Source organism: Melanotaenia boesemani, chromosome 11 (assembly GCF_017639745.1).
Source record: "Melanotaenia boesemani isolate fMelBoe1 chromosome 11, fMelBoe1.pri, whole genome shotgun sequence".
In the NCBI taxonomy this organism is placed as follows: Eukaryota; Metazoa; Chordata; class Actinopteri; order Atheriniformes; family Melanotaeniidae; genus Melanotaenia; species Melanotaenia boesemani.
Window position 1 is genome coordinate 30798436 of NC_055692.1, and position 22944 is coordinate 30821379.

Genomic DNA, 22944 nt, shown 5'->3' on the forward strand with positions numbered 1-22944 from the left:
TGTTTAATATTCATAATTCAAGAAAGAACAATAAAAACTGAGTTGCAACATGGATGGGAGGTGGAAGCAGTAGAGGAGGAAGATGACCTCAGCGATCTCACTTTCCTTCTGTTTGAAACTGTGAAAGCTGAATTTTTAAACGAGCGGTCCAAAGTGCTCCAGCTGCTTATGGGCCAACCATATTGTACAAAGACCCTTATCCCCTTTGTATTGGATGCATGGCTCTGAAGCCCACTTTGGCGTCACAGGGAGACCCAAACATCTTGCATCTTGATCTTAGAATGCCACCAGCAAGTGCTGATAGCCGATCCCAATCTCTGAGACACCGCAGCTAAGCCTGACTATAAATCCGCTGACATGCCCAGAACAGGTGTTTGGGCTGCAGCCTCCAGTGCGCCTGCATGCACTTTCCAAAAGAGGTACTTCTACCTCAGGCTCTGTACTACAAGGACATCCGCAAGGCTGCTAGTTGGGCATTCCTACGCACTTTTATCTGGTAATACCACCTCAATGTGACTGCACCTGATCTGTCACACTCAGTCCTTAGTGTTGGTTTGTAGCTTCATACCAGACCTTGGGGTCATGGTTACGGGTCGAGTAGTTATGCTTTGAAGGATGCAATTTCACTCTACATGTCACATAGTATACTGTAATATAACAGTATGTGTACAGTAAACAAATAAACTTACCTGGCCTAGTGAGATGTCGGGTCAGGTTTTACATTTAGGTTTCCGGTGTAACTCTGGCTCTCTAAAAACTGAGTGGAAGGATTTCAGACACTTGGAAGCAGGCACTTGTAAAAGGGAGACCACCATATTGAGAATGTTATTGGTTTGTTTTTGACAGCCAAATGACATTAGTCTTTTGACACAAAATGTGAACTCGCTCAACCACTGCAGCTCCCCGTGTCACCTCTGCTGATTTATTGGCTTAAGTGTCTCTTTAAATATGTTAACCAAGGGCAACGATTATTTCTGCAACACAACTTGAACATAAAAGCTTTATAAAGAAATTTTCTGGGAATATTTGACCAAATAGAAATGTTCAGAGCTGCAAACTCCACCCCAAATGTTCCAAGTAATATCAAAAGTAGTATCTCACTACAAGGGCCATCTTTCTTTTTCATTGGATGAGCACTTGTTTTACAACTACCAGGGTAAGCTTTACTTGGTGGTGTTTAAAGCACAAGTTTGTGATGTATTGAGGACCTGCCCGACCCTGCCTGTTGAGAGGAGCAGACACTGCCATCCTCTTGCTTTGACATTTGTACCAGCTCTATTGCTCCAGTGTTTGTGTGTTTTGATGTAAATAAAATTGGAACTGAGAAAAAGATGTGCACTTTTTTCTGTTTCTTTTTATTTTGTCAGATTAATGATTAATTCACTTGTTATTGCGTTTAACATTTTAAAAGAAAAACATGAAATTTGCAACCATAGCTGATATAGTTACCTGTAATGAAGTTTTTTAATTATATATCGTGGGATTCAATGTTAAATGTTTTTGCTTTAGGGTGGGAGGTCACAGTATTTTGATTAATATGTGCATCAACAGGAAGATGTATTTTAAGATATAAATATTGGAACTGATATTTGGTCCAATAAGTAATCTCTATCTGTACACTATTAATAAAATGGGATTTGTCCGAGTGGCATTGTCCTAGTGTGATGTCATCAGCAGGTGTGGCCCTGAGCAGATCTGGCCACATCTGGTACCTACTCCAGAGTACCAGGAGAGAACCCATATATACACGAGGAGAACATGCCCACTGTTTAATCCTCCCCCAGCCGAGGCTCAAATCAGCAACCTTTTTTCTGTTGAGGCTGCGGTGCTAACCACCACACCACCATGCAGCCCATTGTCTGCAAAATTTTGCAAAATTGTAGATTTAAATATCTTTGACATTCAATATTAAACTCATTTAAAATTGTATTCAAGGTGCAAAATAAAACTGTACTGTAGTGGGGGGGTTAGTTTATTTTTTTGTACATACAAATAAAAATAAAATATGTAAGATTATAGCAAAGCTCATTTCCATCTTTAGTCCCTTGGCAGGCCAACACAATACAAAAATAAAATAAGAATAACAGGAGATTAAAGTGCACAACATAGACAAGAATAATAAGAAAGAAATATGACAAGCTGCAGTTACAAAAAATATTTTTAAGGGCACTCAGTGGTCACTGCTGAGTTCAAGATTCCTGCAACACTTATAGCTAAAATAATATTATTTCTTTAAAGCAAATTACTTTTTCCCTACTCCTTGCACAGTGTTTATATACTGGTGCAAAAGTTACATTCCCTTTAAATGTAGTGGGTTAAAGGCATGCAGCAACATGAAGGCAAGACAACCCCTTTAAATACTGGAAAATGCTAATAATTATACAAATACTCAAATACTAAATCTAAACTCCACTATATGATTACCTTCTACATCCGGAACCATTGTTAGAGAGAAAATTCCCCCGGAAATAATATTTCGTAGGACGTTTCGTTATCTGTAAACGGAAGATAAACAGAAACACTTGTTCATCATGGCAGAGGTATGCTAATATTATTTTACACTTACTTTTATCCTACCAGTAGCTTGTTAATGTTTTAATCCTAATGATACTACCTGGAGTATTTTCCTGAAAGTATTGAATAAATAAACTGAAGGAAAGCTGACCAGCGTTAGCCTGATAGCTCAGGGGTCGGTCGCAATCTAACAGAATCTATGGTGGATTTTTGCTAACCAGCTTTAAATTGGCACATATAAGATAAAATCAACCAAATGTTTTCCAAGTATAGTCGACGATGAGCCAAGTTGTGTATGTAAGCCAGCATTCGCTGGGGTTTGTGAGTGACTGGCTTCTATGCTAAAAGGCTATTCAGATGAACCTTAGACTGTATGTGGTGAGCTGTTAGCAGCCAGATAAAAGATATAAAGATATATTGGTCTACGTGGATAATCTTTACCCTCATACAGTGGAAAGATACGAACCTATGTGGGATTTAGGTGGGGACAGTAGGGATGTGGACAGAGATGACAAGCCAAACAGTCAAAAGAATATATATATATATATATATATATATATATATATATAAGGTACTCAAAACATTTCTGCCGTAAGTGTAGTAATGAAATGATTACATTATAAGTAAAGCAGTGATTTAACAAAAACAAAAGCTGATAATGCTAAAATAATATCAGTAAAGCTGTTCTATATTGGAAACTAGTTCTCATCTGTAAGTCAGTCCTTGAATACGTTGTAGTCAATGTTTAAGTCTTCACAATTGACATATAACCTGGTTATAGCATGTAACTAATTAAAGAAGATCCAGCAGCAGTACTTAACAACACTTAACAAACAAACAAACAAAAAACAATTAAATTAAAAAAAAAAAAAAACAGTGTGAGGTCTTGAATAACATTCTGTGGACTGATGAAACAAACATCAGCCGGCCAACATGACGGTAAGAAAAATGAGTGGCAAACAAATGAACCAGTCAGCCATAGTTTTCTGCTTGTTTGTAAAACATTGTGATCTTGTAATGGCTGAGGCATCATATGCTCTGCTCATGACAATAACAACAACTAGCTTACAGTTAACGGAAACTCTTTACATTTTAATACCTTTAAGCTACCAAACATTTGAGCCTCTAAAACAGTACTGACAGATGTTCCAGATGTGTGTAGTCAAATGAGAAGTTTGCATGCAGTTAAAATTAGCATGCTCTAACTATTTAGGCCATCCCCAACTAATTCAGTCTAAAAAACAAAATGCAAAAAAGCAAATAAAGAAAAGAAGATGCTGTGTTGCTCGAGAACTGTTATTATTCTACTCTAAATTTTTGGTACCATGTGATGAATAGGATGTTACCCAGACTTTCAACTTTGAAATTTAAACAGTCGATTAAGAGATTAATTGTGGCAATTTTTTAAATCATGGAAATATTACTAATGTCATGTTTAGGTTGAGATAAATTCTGCATACTGCTTCACATATCTGCATCTTTGTTGCAGATTGGTTAAATACATATTTGGATGGTTCAAGCTGATGTGTTTCATTTAAATTCTGTTTTTGACCCATCTAGATTTCCGAGGTAAACATGTCAGTATATTGTATAGTCGTGTTTTAATTTTTATCTCCTGTTACAACAGACTCACAGCCTGCAAGACATGAGACAACAGGCTGCCACCACAGCTAAAGTCTTCATTCAGAGAGATTACAGTAACGGCACTGTGTGCCAGTTCCAGACCAAGTTCCCCTCGGAGCTGGAGACCAGGGTAGGACATAAATCCTCACTGTGTCTCACATAAAAACTCCAGCTGGTCGACCCGAACTGTGTTGTTGTGGATTATGTTTTTTTGTTTTGTGGATGACTTGACAATGATTTTAAAACTAAGGAAGCTGTCATCCATCAGGACAAGAGATAAAATGTCGTTCTCAGGGAAGCTTAAAGTCAGTCATTTTTAGAATTATTTTGCCTTTTCCACTATTCAAAATGAATGATATTCTATTTTTCTATTTTTTTATATCAAAACTTAAAATGAACATAGGTTTTTTCTTTTTCTTTTTTCTTTTGTTTTACTTTTCAAAATGAATTATATTGTATTTTACATTAGATTTTTATCATTGTTTTATTAGTTGAGCTTGAAATGAATAATGTTCTTGTTGTTTTCTTTCCTGATTAAAAAAAAAAGTTTATATTCTCTTTTGTTTATTGTTCTGCTGGAATGCAGTTGTTCTCTCTTTACACTCTCAGACAGAAGAGGCGTTGACTCTGCCTACAAATGTCCACATCAGCTGTCCACAGGTTTAGGACTGCTGATCAGTTAACATTAGCATTAGCTTGCTAGCACATCAGCTAATCAAAGCTCTCTGTTCCATTGACATCCTCCTCTTCTCCACCTCCCCTTTGCAAACCAAAAATATTAAGATGTTACTTTTGACATTAGAAACTGAAGGACATCAGTGGTGCTTTTATCATTCTAAATTAACGATATTGGGACAAACAGGCTCATTTTTGGCACTTAAAACCAACCAAACAAACATAAAACAACTGAAATAACTATGAACATTGAACCAAAAGTAAAAGATTCTGCCAGCATCCTCTTCAGAAATCCTTGTTGGACTCTGTCCTTGTGTGAACTGCTGAGGAAATGGATTAAGAGCAGGAATTGGTGTAAATCTGTAGGAGGAAGAGCAGGTTACAGAGACGGAAGAGGCTCTGTGCCACATTAAAGCCGGTGCCAGCCAAACAATTCAGAGTTCACAGGACAGAGAGCTGTGATTTTGAAATGCTCCCACCACATGAAAAGAGCTGCTTCACACGACTTTAACTACTCAGTGGTGGTTTATCAGCACTTCCCTCTGGATTGGGTGGTCTCCCATGTTTTTACAGTTGGATTTAGTTCAAACACTCAAAGATACTGAACAGCTGGACAAATGATGGATGGCGAACGCTTATGTCCTTTATTAAGAAAAAAAGTTGTGCCAGCACATATTTTTTAAAAGATTAGCTGTATCCCTGTTTTATGAAATATGCAGTTGAGTGCCAAACTCTTTTATAACTCACATTTCTATGAATGTGTGTGTACATGTAAGCATTTAATTAGCTTTTTATTTTTTGGAGCCAGCTATTTTTCCCCCAGTGTATCATTTTTGCTTTGCAGCTGTGTTGTTTTGCAGCTTTGCATGTAATGCCATATTTGTTGTTTTTAGTGTTAAAATGCAGAAACATTTAAACAAAAATGCATTAGTCAGCTCATTTTCCAAACCATCCAGCAGGATTTCATTTACTGGCAGCTTTCTCTGACCTGTGTCTATTATTTGTTTCTTAGTTCACATTCTATCAGTTGACTGCCACAGTTCAGAGAACATCATATTCATCGATTGTCTGTAAAACCTGTCCAGGTTCTTATATAATATTTTTAAAGATTGTAATTCCTATGCTCAGGTGAAAAATTAGAGAAAGAACAAAGGGTTGAAGTGCTTGAGCTTTTGTTGCATTCCTCAGGCACAAGGAAACAGAACATTGGAGGGTTTTCAGCCTTTCCCCTGGCCACGGCTACACGTCTGCTCTCTTTAGAGGCTCCTTCTTGTCTCCCTAGTGCTATACAAGGATCATCTGGACTGTTTTGGTCCAGCACTGGGATACTGTTGACACGTTTGTCTAAAAAGGTCCCAATCTAACCATTTCCCACTCCGTCACCCACATATCAAGTCGTCTGCTAGCAGCTAATATGCATCTATAGCTAACTCCAAGTGCATCTGTGCCATTGGAGAAGGAGAAACCATCAGTATCCCTTCCTGGATGGTCAATGTGTGTGTCCAACTTTCACTGTGTCCTGGCAGTTATTAAGTGGAAACACTCAAGGAGCACATAGCTGAGGCATCATAATCATTTTAGAAGGTGTTTCCAAATGCAGGAAGGAAGCCCTGCACTCACTTGATGTATGACCAGTCCAAAAAAGTTCAACCCCTCATTTATCTAGAGAGAAAAAAAAATACTAAGAAGACATGGTTTCCACTCAAATATCCTTTACAAGCACACTGTTTAACTACACACCTGGCTATATTCCCTGGTTTGATCTTCCCTTGTTTCCATGCATTTCAGATTGACAAACAGCAGTTTGAGGAGACGGTACGGAGCCTGAACAACCTTTATGCTGAGGCAGAGAAACTGGGAAGCCAGTCGTATATTGAAGGCTGCCTGGGATGCCTCACAGCTTACACCGCCTTTCTTTGTATGGAGACTCATTATGAAAAGGTGGGATATGATATGATATCACCCAATGTTGTAATCCTCTCGTGATCGAGTGAACCGTGGCAGAGGCGTTTAGCTCTGAAACGCTTCTGGTGTGACGGGCGGAAAGCTCAGCATAACTGTTTTGTTTGCTGAATGTTTGTTTTATTCTTATTCTTAAATCACAGACTTTTGGTTATTCATGGACAATTGGTCTGTAATGAAGTTTGGAAATGTGAGAAAACTGAGTGAAGCTGTCACATCAAATCAAACTTTATTTATATAGCACTTTTCAGACAAAAGTAACTCAAAGTGCTTCAAACAAAGCAATCTGGTGCAAACATATACAGTACATACAAAGAGAAAATTAAGAGCAATGATATAAGCATAACATGGTACATAAAAAGCAGCTTTTCCAAGCAGGGAAGATGAAAACATGCAAATAAATTAAATAAAAGCAATAAAGAAATAAAAGACTAGTTAAATGAGACCGTTAAAAGGTTATTTTTTTTAAGTTGTTTAAAAGAAGTTAGAATGTCAGCTGACCTGCAGATTCTCTGTACCGCTTAGTCCATTATGGGTCACGGGCATGCTGGAGCCTATCCCAGCATTTTAGCAGGTGAGAGGCTGGTGCACCCTGGACAGGTCACCAGTCTATCGCAGGGCCAACACAGAGACAAACAACCATTCAAGCACACACTCACTCCTAGGGAGAAATTTAGAGTGACATATTAACCTCTTAAGCCCGACGGACCCATCGGTGGGTCCAACAGGTGTAAACACAAGTTCATGTGTGTAAAAAAGTTACTCTAGTGATGTTAGGACATTTTATTTATAATGTGTCTCAAAGAAGAATACCTAATGCCACTAAATCAACTCTCCAAGTGCATTTAGTCAGCAAAGTATTTGTTTAATAACAACTTACTTTTAATAACAAAAATACGTATGTCACAAACAACAGCGCCACCATAACGAGTAACACCCGAAACAAAATGCAACACAATGCATGATCCGTTCACTCCACCCAAATATTATGGGTATCAAATGAAACTAGAAAAGCTGCACTTTCATATGATACCAAGCATAAAAAGATATTCACCAAGTTTCGTCAGTCTCAAAACAAACACAAAGCTAACTGTCGCATATCACAGCAGCCTCATCAGATAGCATGTTTTTCACCAAATACAGCACCAAATCCCAAAGCTATTCTCACAAACACCGATATATTTTATTTCCGTACCTTTTTGTGGTCATTTTCAGTCTATCCACATTGTTCTTCGACCAAAACTCACAGCGTAGTAATCCATAATGGTGAAACTGCGTCATGTGCTAACATGTCATATGCTCCCATTCACAGCCATTTTGTTGTCTTGTTGTGGGTCTTGGCAGTGTAAATAAAGTTTGGTCAAATTCTACATCTCAAGAGCTTTCCAAGATATCTTACACTTGAACGAGACTTTATCTGTCAGGTATACATGCTTGCGCGTAAACAAATGAGCATCATTGCCATTTTGCTGCAGTTACGCACGTGGGCGCACCGGAAAGAGCGAATATCGAACAGGGTTCATTTCATTGCTTCATTATAACTTTTTATCCATTTAGAACGAAGGATAAAAGTGATAAACATGTCCAAGAAATTACAAAGAACCAAATACACCGTGTTAGAAGATCTGGAGGAAATACAGACACAGCACACTTTGGCACAGTTTGGCACAGTTTGGGTATCCAAGTGGCCAAATGGAGAGTCCGCCTGGTACTATCCACACTAAAACCTGCATAAAAGCTATGAGCTTTGTTCTATTCTCATGAAACTTTGTACAGTCGTAGTCAAGGGGTTGCTGAATGCATGCAGTGGTATCTTTATGCACAGAATGATTTCTGTCATGATGTTTTCATCTGTGTAAAAAAAAACAATTAGGCGAGGATAATTGTTTTTATTTTTACCTATGGTTTATCACAATTTGCACAGGCATATTAACATTCACAATGTTTCTGACACTGGATTTATATTCCATAGGGTCTTACCTAGCCATTGAGACCAAGGTTATGTATATTGACCTGAAAATTACAGTTATTGTTAATTTAATTTGGGTAGGTCTGTTCAGGTGAACTACACCTCCAAAAACCCTAGGGCTCAAGAGGTTAACCTAACATGTATGTCTTTGGACGGTGGGAGGAAGTCGGAGATCCCGGAGAGAACCCACGCATATACAGGTAGAACATGCGAACTCCACACAGAAAGGCCACCGCCCCCCTAAGGTTCGAACCTCCCCCCAGCCGAGGCTTGAACCAGCTGTGGTGCTAACCACCACCCCACCGTGCAGCCCAAGTTCTGTAGAAGCCTATTCCAAATTGAAGGTGCATAAAAACTAAAAGCAGTTTCTTTATGTTTAATCCTAACTCTGGGAATAGAAAGCAAACCTACACCTGATAATCTAAGCTGTCTGGAGGGTTCATAGTATACCTGTATCTGGCTCTGGTTCTGTATCTCCTGCTTGATGGCAGAAGCTGAGGGAGTCAGCGACCAGGGTGTGATGAGTCCTGTGTGATGTTTGTAGACCTCCTGTGACAGCGGTAAATGTAGATCTGTTCCAGGGGTGGGGGAGGGGGCAGCCAATGAGATGAGTCTGAGCACTGTGGTGTCACCAGTGGGTGGGGGACAGTCGTATGTGTAGAGGGTATAAAGGAGTGGGCTGAGCATGCAGCCCTGTGGCGAGCTGGTTTTGATGGTGAGATCCCTTGAGGTACAAGATCCCAGTCTGATTCTCTGAAAACGGCCTGACAGGAAGTCCAGGATCCAGCTCCACATGAATGTTGAATGCCCCAGATCTGCCAGTTTGGACAGCGGTCGTGGGAGGATGGTGTTAAACGGCGAGCTGTAGTCAACGAAGAGCAGTCTGGCGTAATTCCCCCGGTGCTCCAGTTGAGACAGGGTAGTGTAAAGGACTGCAGCCATGGTGTTTTCTGTAGATCTCTTTGCCTTGTAGGCAAACTGAAATGGGCCCAAGTCCGAAGGGAAACTAGCGATGATATGACTCTGCACCAGTTTCTCAAAGCTCTTCATGATAACAGGGGTGAGTAACACTGGACAGAAATCTTTCAGAGTGTCTGTGGTGGGTTTTTTTTGGCGGTGGGATGATGGTTTGAGGACTTCAGGCAGGATGGGACAGATGCCTGGGACAGGGGCCGTTAAAAATCTTGGTAAAGACTCCCTCCAGTTGATCAGCACAGACTTTGAGCGCCCGTCCAGCGACTCTGTCGTGTCCTGTAGCTTTTCTTGAGTTCACCTTCATGAAACCTAAGCTCACATTCTTCCACTGTGAGTGGGTTATTGCTGTGCACAGGTGGCTGTGGTTAAGCTGTTGCTGGAGTCACCTTGAAGCGAGCCGAGACGAAGTTCAGCTCCTCTGCCTCCTTTAGCAGCTAAGGAGTTGCTGGATTTGTAGTTGGTAATGTGCTTGACCCCCTGCCACACCCGCCTGCCGTCGTTGCTCCTCAGATGGTCCTCTGTCCGTATCCTGTAAGCTTAGCCTCTTGGACGCCTCTTCTGAGGCTGGATCTGGCGGCGCTGTAAAGTGTACCATCCCCACTCCTGTAACGTTGTTTCTGGCTTTCAGTAGGTTCTGGTCCTCCCAAATCATCCAGGGTTTCCGGTTAGGATAAATCATAGACTGTATGATGGACGGAGCTTCCGTTGGAAAATGGGCAAAGAGGTCGAGCTGAGTGGGGGACTGTGAAGGTGGGGTGGATGATTGACAACCATCAAACTCCAAGCTGCCTGTAGCTAGGAGCTAACCGAGCTAACCCCGAGAAACGGTAGCTAACCAGCTAATGGAGGTAGGCAGGCTTATGCTGAGGCAATCTTTTAGCCGGCTAAAATCCGTGGTTGTGCTGCACTCTCCCGTCTTTTCGTGGATATTGGATACCTGTCAATCAAAAGGACACCCCCCTAATTATGCTGAATTTCAAGATTAAATAACATCCAAACAGATGAGTTAGAAAAAATTCACCCCCCTCACAGTTGTCATGAAGGTAAACTTGACCTGTTAATCCTAAAATGGATTTTTGTACCAGGCTTTAAACATGTTTATTTCTGCTGTGAAGTTGGTCTTTTTAACATGGGAGTCGATGGGGATTGACTCTGTTTTGGAGCCAGACCCAAGCGGATGAGAGGTGAACTGCAGTTTGTTTGCACTTCTGCATAGGCTTCACATTTTACAGGTGGAGGTGTCCGCTTGGGATATATCCTTTTCTTTATATCCCTGGTAACATTGTTCATACAGAATTTAATGTCATATTCCCACTGTAATGCTGTAAGGGATAGGTTACCTGTTACATACACAAACGACTCTTAAAACAAACTAATATATACGAGCAAGCCATGATAAATGTGCATATGTAAATAAAATCAAGTATATGTTTGGTCTGGGATGTTGTAAAGTTAGCCTGAAGATCTGAACAGTTCACTGAATGAAACAGGCGGTAGTCACTTCAGACATGCTGTGAAACACACAACGCAATGATGGTTTTACCTCAGTACACGTCCCCCCTCCTGCTGTCATGATAGCATGCAGAATAAATCAGTTTAAATAGTCCTGCAAATTGTTTTTGGATTTGGTTTTAGTTTCAAACTTGACTTGTTTTCACCACATGTAGTCAGTTTTATATCTCGTACTTTTAGATTTACAATTGAAAGAAAATTATGGCCGTTTCATTTAAATTTTATTAAAGAAGACCTGAAACATATGAGTTATGACAGTTTAGTGTTTGGGAAAAATGTTTGTGCAAATCAGCCAAACACACAAAAGCAATAAAAAGAAAAAACACAGGAAATATCTGTTATTGAGAAAATCAGTAAAAATGTTTTCACAGCAGCTTCTTTGTGTTGGACATGTTTAAATCAAATTTCACCAATTTTCTTTTTTTTTAAACAAGCAAAAGTTAAACAAGAAGCATCTTTTTTTTACATGTAGGGTATTGATCAGATAAAACAGCTTCAGACATTCAATGGATAATTATTCTAAACCCTAAAATCTGAATATAGCTGAAAACTAGCAAACTTAGCTGAAATCTGATGGCAGTGTGATGTTGAAGTTGTTTGTTTGTTTTTTGTGTGCATTTTCTTCTCTGTATTTAACTAAGTTAACTTCAGTTATTTATCTTTGTAGCTTTAAATATATATTTCAGACTCATCAGCTGTTTTTTGTTTATTAATTTATGAGAGAAAAACATTTTGTTAAACCTGATGACTTGTTCTTTTTTAGGTTTTAAAGAAGATTGCGAAATATATTCAGGAACAGAATGACAAGATCTACGCGCCTCGAGGCCTCCTGCTCACCGACCCCATCGAGAGAGGCCTGCGAGTTGTATCCTGACCTCCTTGCAAATCGGTGCCGTCCGTTTTCTGCTTTAAGCAAGTTCCGTTCTCATCGGGGCACACAGTAAATGCAACAGAGTGACCTTACACTCAGATTTCTAACAAACACTGCTAAGAGTGAAAGCCACAACGGTTTTCAGCCCGACAACAAGCTTGTTATGTACGAAGGAGGATGGAGCGGAAACAGTGGTGGTGCTGAATGGAACAAGGAGCTTTTACAATGACCTAATAGCTGTGGTGATTTATAGGCCTGCTGCCCCCTCTAAGTGCTGGTAGATAAATATTGCAGGCAGCGGTCAAAGCAGCTTACAGGAAACCCGATGCTATGAAGGGATATGCTATAAAAAATTAGATAAAAGTTATATGTAATCCATAGCATCTGTGTAAAATCAGCGGGTGTACCAACATCCTGGCCGTCCCAGCGTATGTGTGTGTGGGGGGGGGTGACTCAACAACCCAATTAATTGCAGCTGGGTGGCAAAAGGAGATTAAGGATAACGAAATATGACTGAAATTGTTCCCAGCTGAGCTTTGTTCCCACTCTTTTTTATGATTTTATAGGACTGACAGTGATCTGGATTATTTCTCCGACACTGTGGAGCTGCTGTGCTCCAACAGGAATTTGGTTTTTACTTTAACACTCAGGCCAAGAAAACATGATCATATCTGTTGTTGTCTGATGATGTGGTTGTTTTAGTTTAGCCATTTTGCTCTGAAATATGACCTTTTTTTTCCTTTTTAAGCCTTACCCTTCCTAGTAATTATGAATGTTACTCAAACCAAATAATGATTGCTAGCATTAGCAAGTTACTCTAACTCAGTGGTTGCCAATCTGGGGTGGGTGGTGGGCAAGGCTAAATAAAATGTATAGTTTTTGCACTGCTGGCAAAACATGCATTTTTAGAGCCCAGATTTGTGAAAGTACCAGTGGGCTTGATATTACTGGGTACCGATCCCCTAACTAGACACTCAGCTGTGTATTAAATCACCTGTATTTTTTTGTTACCATGCACTTTGGCTACCAGATATTGGAACAATGAGTGTAAAGCATGGTGCTCTGGTTATTTCTAATTATAAAGCATATATGATGCAAACTTTTATAATGTGCTACAGCTTTGGTGCAAACCAGCAAGACTGCATCGTGTCATTAGTCGTCGCATGGCTGTGTAGGTAATGATTCACATAACTATAATAAACAGTCTTGATTGCTAACTAGAAACAGGAGAGGTCTTCAGGGATTTGTTTCAGGTGTGTAAGTGTGAATATTCCTTCACATCTGTAAGCATCAGCCTTGTTTATTCTCTGGAGGAGGAAACAGCTGATCATTAATGAGATCAGTCGTGTGAGTAAGGCATCAAATTCACTTGACGAGAAACACTTGGTGAAGAGCCCTGTGTGGTGTGGCCTGTGACTGTTACGTTAGCAGCAGAGGAAAACCTGCACATCTAAATGTGATGCTTTGGAGTTATCTTCTACTTTCTAAACTGATGCACTGGGCATCAGCTAGAAACCCTGTTCTGTGATATCTGAAGATATTTAGTGCTAATTATGCACATTAGGCTAATTAGCTTCAGCTATTGTTAAAGACCTCTGGTTTTTACTGTATTACAACCCATCTGCATATATTATTTTACACATATATTTGTTTTGTTATTAAAAAAAGAAAAAAACAGTTAAGAGCTTGTAAACCTTGCTGCAGCTGCTTCTTCTTGACTTTCTTGACAAGATTGAAGTCACCATCTTTGAAGACAGAAGCCTGACCAGATAAAAGCCAACACGGTGAGTCTCTGAATTCATATTTGAAGAATTGTCCAATAATCTGAGTGACTTAGATTAGGCTGATAAATAAAAGAGTTCTGTAAGTGCCCCGTCTGCATTCCAAGAAAAATACCACATCAAAGTTTGATTTTATCACCGATTAACATCAGGTAGCTGCTACTCCTCCAAGAGGGCCATTTCATTAAGCATTTAAAGGATTACTAGCTCACTTTATGACTGAGGCATTTAAGCACACAAAGTAAAACAAGTACAAAAATCAACCTCAGGCTTCAGCTTGAAATTGCTCAGTGATATATTTTCAATGAATATGAAGTGGAGGCAGTGGTTGACACTCTCTGCCCACTACAAGCTGTTGTATAAGTAAGATAAATAAAATTGGCCTGTTCAATTGTTTTAGTAGAAGTTTAAACCTGTTTTATATGAAAGGTGGCTGTGAATAACTTTATCTTCTTAGCAGGGCCGGCAGGGCGAACCCATAATGTAATGATAGAGAAAAGGAAAAAAAAAAAAGGCAAATTTATTTGTTTAGATACAAGACAATTTCATGTACAAGACAATTCAAAGTGCTTTACATAAATCATTACAGCAGGGTGCAGAAAGCAATACAAGTGCATTAAAAAAATAAAATTAAAAATAAATAAAGATTAAAAGAAATGCAATTAGTGAAATAAAAGCAGAAGGAATATGCTAAAATAAAATAGATAAAATGCAAGAAATAAAGTTAAAGACAATATTAAAACATGATTCCAGCTTAAAAGAACCAGATGTAGATTTTGACTTCTAAATAAAACCTATTGAAATGCAGCAGAGATCAGGTGGGTCTTCAACCTGGATTTAAATAAACTGAGTGTTTCAGCTGATCTGAGTTTGTTCCAGACATGTGGAGCATAGAAGCTGAATGCAGCTTCTCCATGTCTGGTTCTGACTCTGGGAACTGATAAGCACTGGATTTTAATCCCAAAAAAAAACAGGATGTTAAATCGTAAACAGGTGTCAATCCGACACTAAACTCTACATATCCATGTCACTGTTTAGCTTAACACAAGGCAGTGGGTAACGTTTGTTAAACTGTTGGAGCAGGAAAATCTCAAAAACCTGCAGGTGTGTGACTCCCTAGGAGCAAATTTGCCAATCCCTGGTCTATGCCAAGGTAACAGTGGAGATGTTTTAAATCCAAATCCTGAAAAGAAGTTTAGTTTTTAGTTGTCATTCTTTCAGAAATATGGCGGAAATCAAATGTTTGTGGTGCAGACAGACTATTGCTATTTAACTAAGAAGTCATTCAGTAATTTAGCTTCTTAATTTGAGCCTCTCATCCTGCATCAGATGTCAACAATAGTGATATATATACAGCATATATGATTTAAACCCGATGATGTCTGTTTCTACTGATGCTTCAACAGCGCACCAGGTGTTAAAGGGTAAGTTATCAATATTGTCATTAAAGCTGTTCTGTGTCTCATTGAGCAGATTTAGACGGTGATTGTTACAAACAGGGCTGCCAACTGGCTTCCAGTATACAGTTGGGGAAATACTGGAATCAAACTCAGTTAACATATTCAGGTCTAAACTTCTAAACACAGCCTGTATCAGAGTTTCCCCCTGAGTTCATCAAGTCTGCAAAAACATGTATTACAATAAGTTACAGCACTTTGCTTAATGACTGAGGATGTGCCACTGATTTGAAAAGAGACATTTTCTAGGAAATGTGTCTTAAAAAGAAAATATTCCCCTCATTTCCCCTGTTGTGAAATAAGCTTCATCCGGAGCATTCCTCAGCCGAATCCCACAGCACATTCTGTTTGCTTAAAATACTAAAACCTTTCAAGACCGCATATTATGATCGTCAGCCACAGATGGCTTTTAAATATCCACAGATCTTCCACACTTCATGGTAGGAGCCTCAGGGGCACAGCTCATCCCATAAATTGTTTCATTCCTTGTTACAATAAACCCTTTTCTTCTTCTCTGGTCCAAAATAAGACGGCAAGCGCATTTAGCCTGAGCAAGGCCCAAATCATACTGAAAAGTACTTTGTGTGGTAGCTGGACCGGACCTAGTCTGCACTGTAGCGTAGACATCAGCATTAGGCAGAGGAAGATGTTCCCTGTAAATATATTACAAGGGTTTGTTATGTTTGGCAACATTTTGGAGCCCATTGGCCTTCATTGATGGATATACCATTGGCCTGCTACTACACAAACGCATATAGGGATTAATGTACTCATCTGAAATTCCTCATAAGGGCCTCAATACATATACATGTCCTTCTGAGGAATGTAAACCCAGGACTTTATAAGTAACTGTTGATAGAAGGGTGCTTTGGATCTTTGCCACAGTCAAAGGCAGTGTGAAACGCAGCACGGGATCAGGCTGAGAGGGCACTCAGTACATTCATTTCTCCTGCTGGGGTTCTTCTCCAGACTTTGATACATTCATGCATGAAATGGAGACATATAATATTCATGTATTTGCAGTAGATCGCCCTCAATTTTCCAAGCTGGAACTTTAAGTTCTGCAAATCTGTAAATGATTAATAAATCCTTTAACTTGTTATTGGTCTCGGGCTGCTTCAGAGCCCATGAAGCCTTCCCCTCCGCCTTCATTGTGGCTGAAGCCATGGCCAGCTTACAGCGGGACTTTTTGGTTCCTGAACAGCGTTAGTGGATCAGCCTCTGGTGGGATTTCTGCACTGTAGCCAAAAACAGACTTGGCCTGTTCCCTGACGACCAAGCATCTATTCAGAGGCAGATGGTGCCAAGTCGGTGTCCTGGCATCTCCTCCAGAAGACATTCTGCTCCTGATAAGGTGTTATTTGGCTACATGTGCGAACTCACTGCCTGCACGGCTTGCCATCAAAGCTGTAAAATTAGGCTGCACACATGATAGTATTTAGTGTAAGTTGAGAATCTTGGACTGGGTGAGGACATAAATAATGTTAATCATTTCTCTATTCTTTCCTTTAATAAAATTTGTTTTTTCCTCGTGACAGTTGCTTCTTTACAGGCCAAACTAAAAGATAATTTTCATTTTAATTTGCAGCAATCACATAAGATCGTAAATCATCCTGAAAACATTTGTTCAGCACTTTGTTCAGAATATATTTGTGCATGCAGTTTGCTTGCGTGAAATCCGGTAACAGAGATGCATTGCTCAAAGGTTTGTGTCCTGCCAGCTCAAGCAGTGCTCTTCATAGTGAGACAGCAAACAGATGTGCAAATGCAACAACTACCACTATCAGTCAGGTCTGATTATTGCTGTGTTCACTCTTGAACACAAGAAAATGTCAAGGGTAGACACAGAGCTGGCTTCGGACGTGCTGAACACATATAAAAGACTGATTATAGTTTATACATAGATTTAAAAAAGTGTCTAAAACTAACTGTTGGTATTTCTCCTATGCAGAAATATATATATACACACTGTGTCATTATTTATTTAACAAAGATTAAGCCAAGATGAAGAAGCCGTGAGTGAAAAAAATGCTACCCCACTTCTGCAGAAATAACTCAAAGTTGTTTTCTATATGATGTTATCGCTCTTTTTCATTGTGGAGGAATTTCGGCCCAATTATCTTAATAATGTTGCTTCAGTTTCTTGAGGTTTGCAGATGTTTGTTTCTGCACAGCCCTCTGAATGTCTCACCACAGTACTTAAATCAGGTTGAGGTCTGGACTCTGACTGGACCATTTCAACGCCTTCATTTTTTTTCCCTTTTTTTCAGTCATTATGTTGTAGATTTGCTGCTGCGTTTGGGATCATTCTCCTGTTGCACAAGCCAGGTTTGGTTTCAGCTGTCAAACAGATGATCTCATATTTGAGTTGGGAATACTTTGGGATACATTGGAGTTCATAGTCGACTTGATCACCATGTTGACATGGACACAAGTATTCAGATTAATACAGAATAAAGATGTTTCCCATAAAGATACCAAACAGAAGATTCTGATTGGATCATGCTTATTCTAATCAAAATTTAATGCTGATTGCGGCAGGTGGGTTACACCGATTATTGGTGTGCATGAAAACACATAAAGTGAATTTCAGTTAGAAATTTTGGGGTAGATCCTTGCTGCGCATGCCTGTTACGTCAGCAGTACGTCAACGTAACGTGATTCTTCTCTTTATGTTACGGCTTGCATCGCACTGTTTGCTTTACTCAATAAAGTTTATTTAAACAACAATCAAAAAAAGTTGTGACTAGTGAAAAAAAAAAAAAAAAAAAACGTTATGGCTGCTGAAATGTGGACTCGCACGTAAGGTACAGCCCCAAGTTGCAGTTTCTCTTCCATATGTGAAGATGGCAGTAGGGCTGGTATCGGCTGGTGAACTCCACAGGACCGGGTTCTTTTGATGGGTCACTTCAGTTCCAGCATGCATTGTTTTAGAGAAATGGAGAGGAAATAAATGTTCTGCTTATAAAAAAAAAAACAAAACAATGTATAGTGCAAGCAAATGAAAATGGCGGTTACTGCAGAAATTCAGCAAGAAGATCCATAAAAACAAATAATCACAAACTGACCAATCACAAGGCAGTATTTCCCCATAACCGTGCTGCATAGCAGGGGTGCACGTCAGGTCTGGAAGAGATGTGCATCAAGCCTCTCACCTACAGCGGTGACGCCGTAAATGACCTTATGCAGATGATGCACGAGTATAAATCAGGCCTTGCTGCCATGTTGTTTTTAGAGAGACAAAGCTTGTAAACAAATTGTTCATGTTTAGTCTTTTTCTAATTGCACCGTCATGAACTTTAACGTTCAACATGCTTCCTGGAAACTCTGACATGTAGCTCCTGTGATTTTTGCAGTTTCTCTGAGCATCGAGCAGTCTGATCTTGGGCTGAACTTGCTGGAACATCCTCTCCTGGGAGGATTGGCAATGTTTGGCAATGACCTTTTAAACCTTCCCAGATTGATAGACAGCAATAATGGTTTCTCTAAGATTTCTAATGATGTCTTTCCTCTGTGGCATTGTGCTAACATACCTGAATGCTGCTGATGCAGGTGCTACACTGATGATGATCCGTTAAACAAGTTCATTTAGTTAGGAGCGCCTGGCTGCTACTTACCTTCCTAATTCCCATAAAAGAAGTAAATTAGGACCCAGTTTTACACACACACACAAAGTTCATTTAGACATGAACTTTGTGAAATTTTTAATTATTCTGGGTAATATATCTGCTATTTTTCATTTGAAGTTGTATTTACCTGTTTTTAAGAGCTGGTGAGGATTAGATAAGCTTTTGTTTGTTTATTTGTTTTTTGTTGTTGTTGTTTTGTTTTTTGTTTTGTTTTGTCCTGAAGCATAAAACTTTACAAAAGGCCAGCTGTAGCTCCTGTGTGTTTAAAACAGGCCCCTCATTATCATCATTGCTCCTGCACTTTTAATGTTCACTCAGTGTCAGTTTGAAGCTGCCCACTCTGATCCCATTTGGAGAATTTAAAGTCATTCTGAGGGAACTGGAGAAAGCATTCTTGAATAGTTCGTGTTTTTATTGTTTAAGTTGCTCTGCACCTTCATATGAATTCTTAATTTTTATACTGTTTTGTTAGAAGTGTATTAAATGTAACTAAATGTTTTTCGTCTGTACAACATTGGTCCTGCTTGTAAATGAGACTACATCTCTAAATGGGACTACCTGTATAAATGAAGCTTAAACAATACAAAAAAAAAAATGCATTTGAACCTTCTTCTTGTTTCTGCAGGGTCTGCAGCAGCTCAGCAGCAAAGACCACCACCTTGAAGACCTTCCAGACCTTCGCCTTTAATGCTGCGGCTCTACAATCTCTGCCTGTCCAACTGTCCTTCACACGTCTTATTTAAAGCATCATTTTGTGACCAAGTTTACGATTGTTTTTCTATGGCGTGATCAACTGTTAAAGCGTTACTTGTGACTTTTTGTGCCCTTATTTCAGTTGAGGGTCATATGTTTGTATTTAGCTGATGGACATACAGGATGTCTACGAATGATTAACTCAGAGCTGATCAGGATTCTCTAGCTTGATGATTCTGGACTAAAAAAACACCTTTTGAATAAGAGTATTTGTGAAATAGTGAAGTTTTATATGTTTATTTTCTTGTCAGACCATTTTCAGTTGTAAACATGACACGCAGGGTAACTTGTTATGGAAGTTTGTTGAACTGAGCCCAAAGTTTTAAATGAATATTATAGCTAAATTGAGAAAATAAACTAATAATTTGAAGGAGTCGTGAATGTGTTGAATATCCTGTACCTCACAGTTTTGTTTTTTTTTTTACTTTCTCCAAGGTGTTTGGTAGTTTATCACCATTTTTCTGCACTTGTCCCTGATGAGGTGTCAGATTTTGGCTTACAGCTCTCAACAGTTCATTAACAGATTTTAATATGTGTATAAAGTTCATGTCTATGCAGTGATTTAAAGTTTTTTTCTGTATTTAGCATGCAAAACTGTAAATATTAAGTTATGTTTCATTCTTTATTCAGAATCTGTTCTGCATGAGTGATGACTACTGTTGATCTTTGACTCATGTAAAAAAATCGTATTTACTGCCTTTGACCGAAGTATTAAAAGTGCTCTTGTTAGCTGACAGTGCCTGGAAAGTTTTTGAATGTTAACTTTATTTAAAGGCCCGGTCACACCAGAACAGCAACGTTTTACTGTGATGTATTTTACATGAATTACTGCAATTGTCCACAATCATATGTCTCACCAACTGAAGTCATCTTTAAATGTTTTTTGTTTACCAACAACAAGCTCTGTTCTGTTGCTGGTTATAACCATTCAGAACTTGAAAGGTTGTTTGATATAAATAAAACCAAGACCAATGCAATCTTCTGTTTGTTTGACCCACATTTGTAGTAACGCTCCTTTGTAAAGGCTCTTTGATTAGAAATAACTTCCCTGCACCATTTGCTAAGTGAGCAGGCCAAAAGAAGAAGAATTGAGACAGGTTTTTGCTTTGTTCACTGAAACTAAAATCCACCATTTGGATTTGGATTAGCTGTAAAACCTCAGAACCTCAGTTTGTTATTGAAACCTTTGTATTCTGGAGTACGTATAGTAAAAGTTATCTTACTGTGACTCAGCCATCTGCAATGTCTTGTGAAAGTGGTGTAATAAAGGCATCTTCATATAGCTGTGTGTACAGGTGTAGATCTTTGAACCACATTTATCTCAATGTCTTATATATATAAAAAAAAGTTTTATTTAATTGTTTGGTTGACGGGTGAAATTTGTATGTACTTCTGTCAGTTGATATCCAAATATATTGTTAATCTAAACGCTAATAAAACATGTAAATATCTGACTTTGCTGGCCTTTGTGTTATTTGATTATACATGTACACTTGCCAAACATTTATACACTTGCTCAGTTGCTTGTTAACACAAATATCTAATCGGCGAATCACATGGCAGGAACTCCATGCTTATGATATGTACACACGGTCAAGATTACTTGCTAACGTGCAAACTGAGCATCAGAATGAGGGAGAAAGGGGGTTTAAGTGAACATGCAGAGTAACACATGTCCAACCTTGAAGCAGCAGCAGAAGAGAACACCAAGTGCCCCTCCTGTCAGCTGAAAGCAGGAAACTGAAACTACAAGTCACACAAACTCACCAAAACTGGACATTAGAAGATGGAAAAGGATGCATAAATAGTAGGTTCAGAATTTGGTGGAAACAACATGGTAACATGGATCCATCCTGCCTTGTATCAACAGTTCAAGCTGCTGGTGATGTAATGGCGTGGGTGATATTTTCTTGGCAACTGAACATAATAAACCCCACATCCCACCTGAGTATTATTGCTGACCATGCCCATCACTTTATGACCAGAGTGTAGCATTTTCTGATGGCTTCTTCCAGCAGGATAATGCACCATGTCACATCATCTCCTTAGTCACCAAATCTCATTCCAACAGAGCAGCTTTGGGATGTGGTTGCAAGAGAGATTCTCATCATGGATGTGCAGCAACTGCGTGATACTATCATGTCAATGAGGAGCAAAATCTCTGAGGAATGTTTTCAACAGCTTGCTGAATCTATGAGCCCAAGAATTAAGACAGTTCTGAAGGTAAAAACTGGGTCCAACCAGGTACTAGCAAGGTGTGGCCAAATAAAGTAGCTGATGATTGTATATAAACCTCATTTAGTTACCTTTTGGGTTGAGACATGCGGCTTGATGAAGTAAAAACACTGCAGGTGCACAGGAGGCTGTAAGCACCAGATATTGTTTAGACTATGCTCTGTAACATGATAATGAGACTATATATGGAACTCATGTTAACGCCATAATCAGAATATTGTCTCTTTTAAATTTAGAGTGAGTAGCTGAAAATACTTTGAGAAGATGACTGAACATGAAGTTGTCAAAGTTGATGAAGTAAGAAGATGTTAACTGTCAGCTCTGCTGTGTGTGGTACTGTATTCAAGTTGAAAATAAATTATGAACATATTGCTTCACATTTTATTAAAACCAGTCCTATGACTTAATCCATTTGCAACTTTACTGACATTCATAAAACAACAGCCACAATAAAAAAACAACTATAATATTTGTTTGTCGATGTTCACTCCTCTACTGAGCTGATGAACCCTTTGACCACTCCTAAAACTTTCATGGCCAAGAGTTTTAAAGGACCACAAAATGAAATATTCACCACACTTAGTGTGCAGCACAAACGCTGCCTGAACTACAGGAGAACACGAGTACTGGTCCGCTCGAGGCTGGCAGAAACAGTAGAAATAAATCCAGATAAGTGAATGCCAATCATTTTATGGCTGTGTGGCTGAGGCAACAGCATAAAACAACTTGAACCGTTACAGATTGGATCAGATGCTGTCTGACAGCATCCAAAGCTATTCCTCAGGATGCCCACATCTTTTTTTTTTTTCTGAAAACACCCCTTTATTTGCATGGTTTTCATAGCACCATGTCTGAATGCTTCTTTTGTTCTCCATCTGTACAATATGATGTTAGCACCGCATTCACTCACAGGTTAGTTTGGCTCTCTCTTGGTAGGATTTGGATAAAGCCCCAGCCTTGTGACACCTTACCTTAACAGCACATCAAG

The 22944-nt window shown here is 39.1% G+C and overlaps 1 protein-coding gene across 1 annotated transcript; it reads left to right on the plus strand.

Moving 5' to 3' along the window:
* Nucleotides 1-2454: 2454 nt before the first annotated feature.
* On the plus strand, nt 2455-21175 carry LOC121648845 (golgin subfamily A member 7-like). Its single transcript, XM_041999273.1, has 6 exons — nt 2455-2540; nt 4142-4267; nt 6601-6753; nt 11994-12095; nt 13833-13885; nt 19594-21175. The coding sequence occupies exons 1-5, from the start codon at nt 2532-2534 to the stop codon at nt 13872-13874; spliced, it is 432 nt and encodes a 143-aa protein (XP_041855207.1). The 5' UTR covers nt 2455-2531; the 3' UTR covers nt 13875-13885; nt 19594-21175.
* Nucleotides 21176-22944: the final 1769 nt, after the last annotated feature.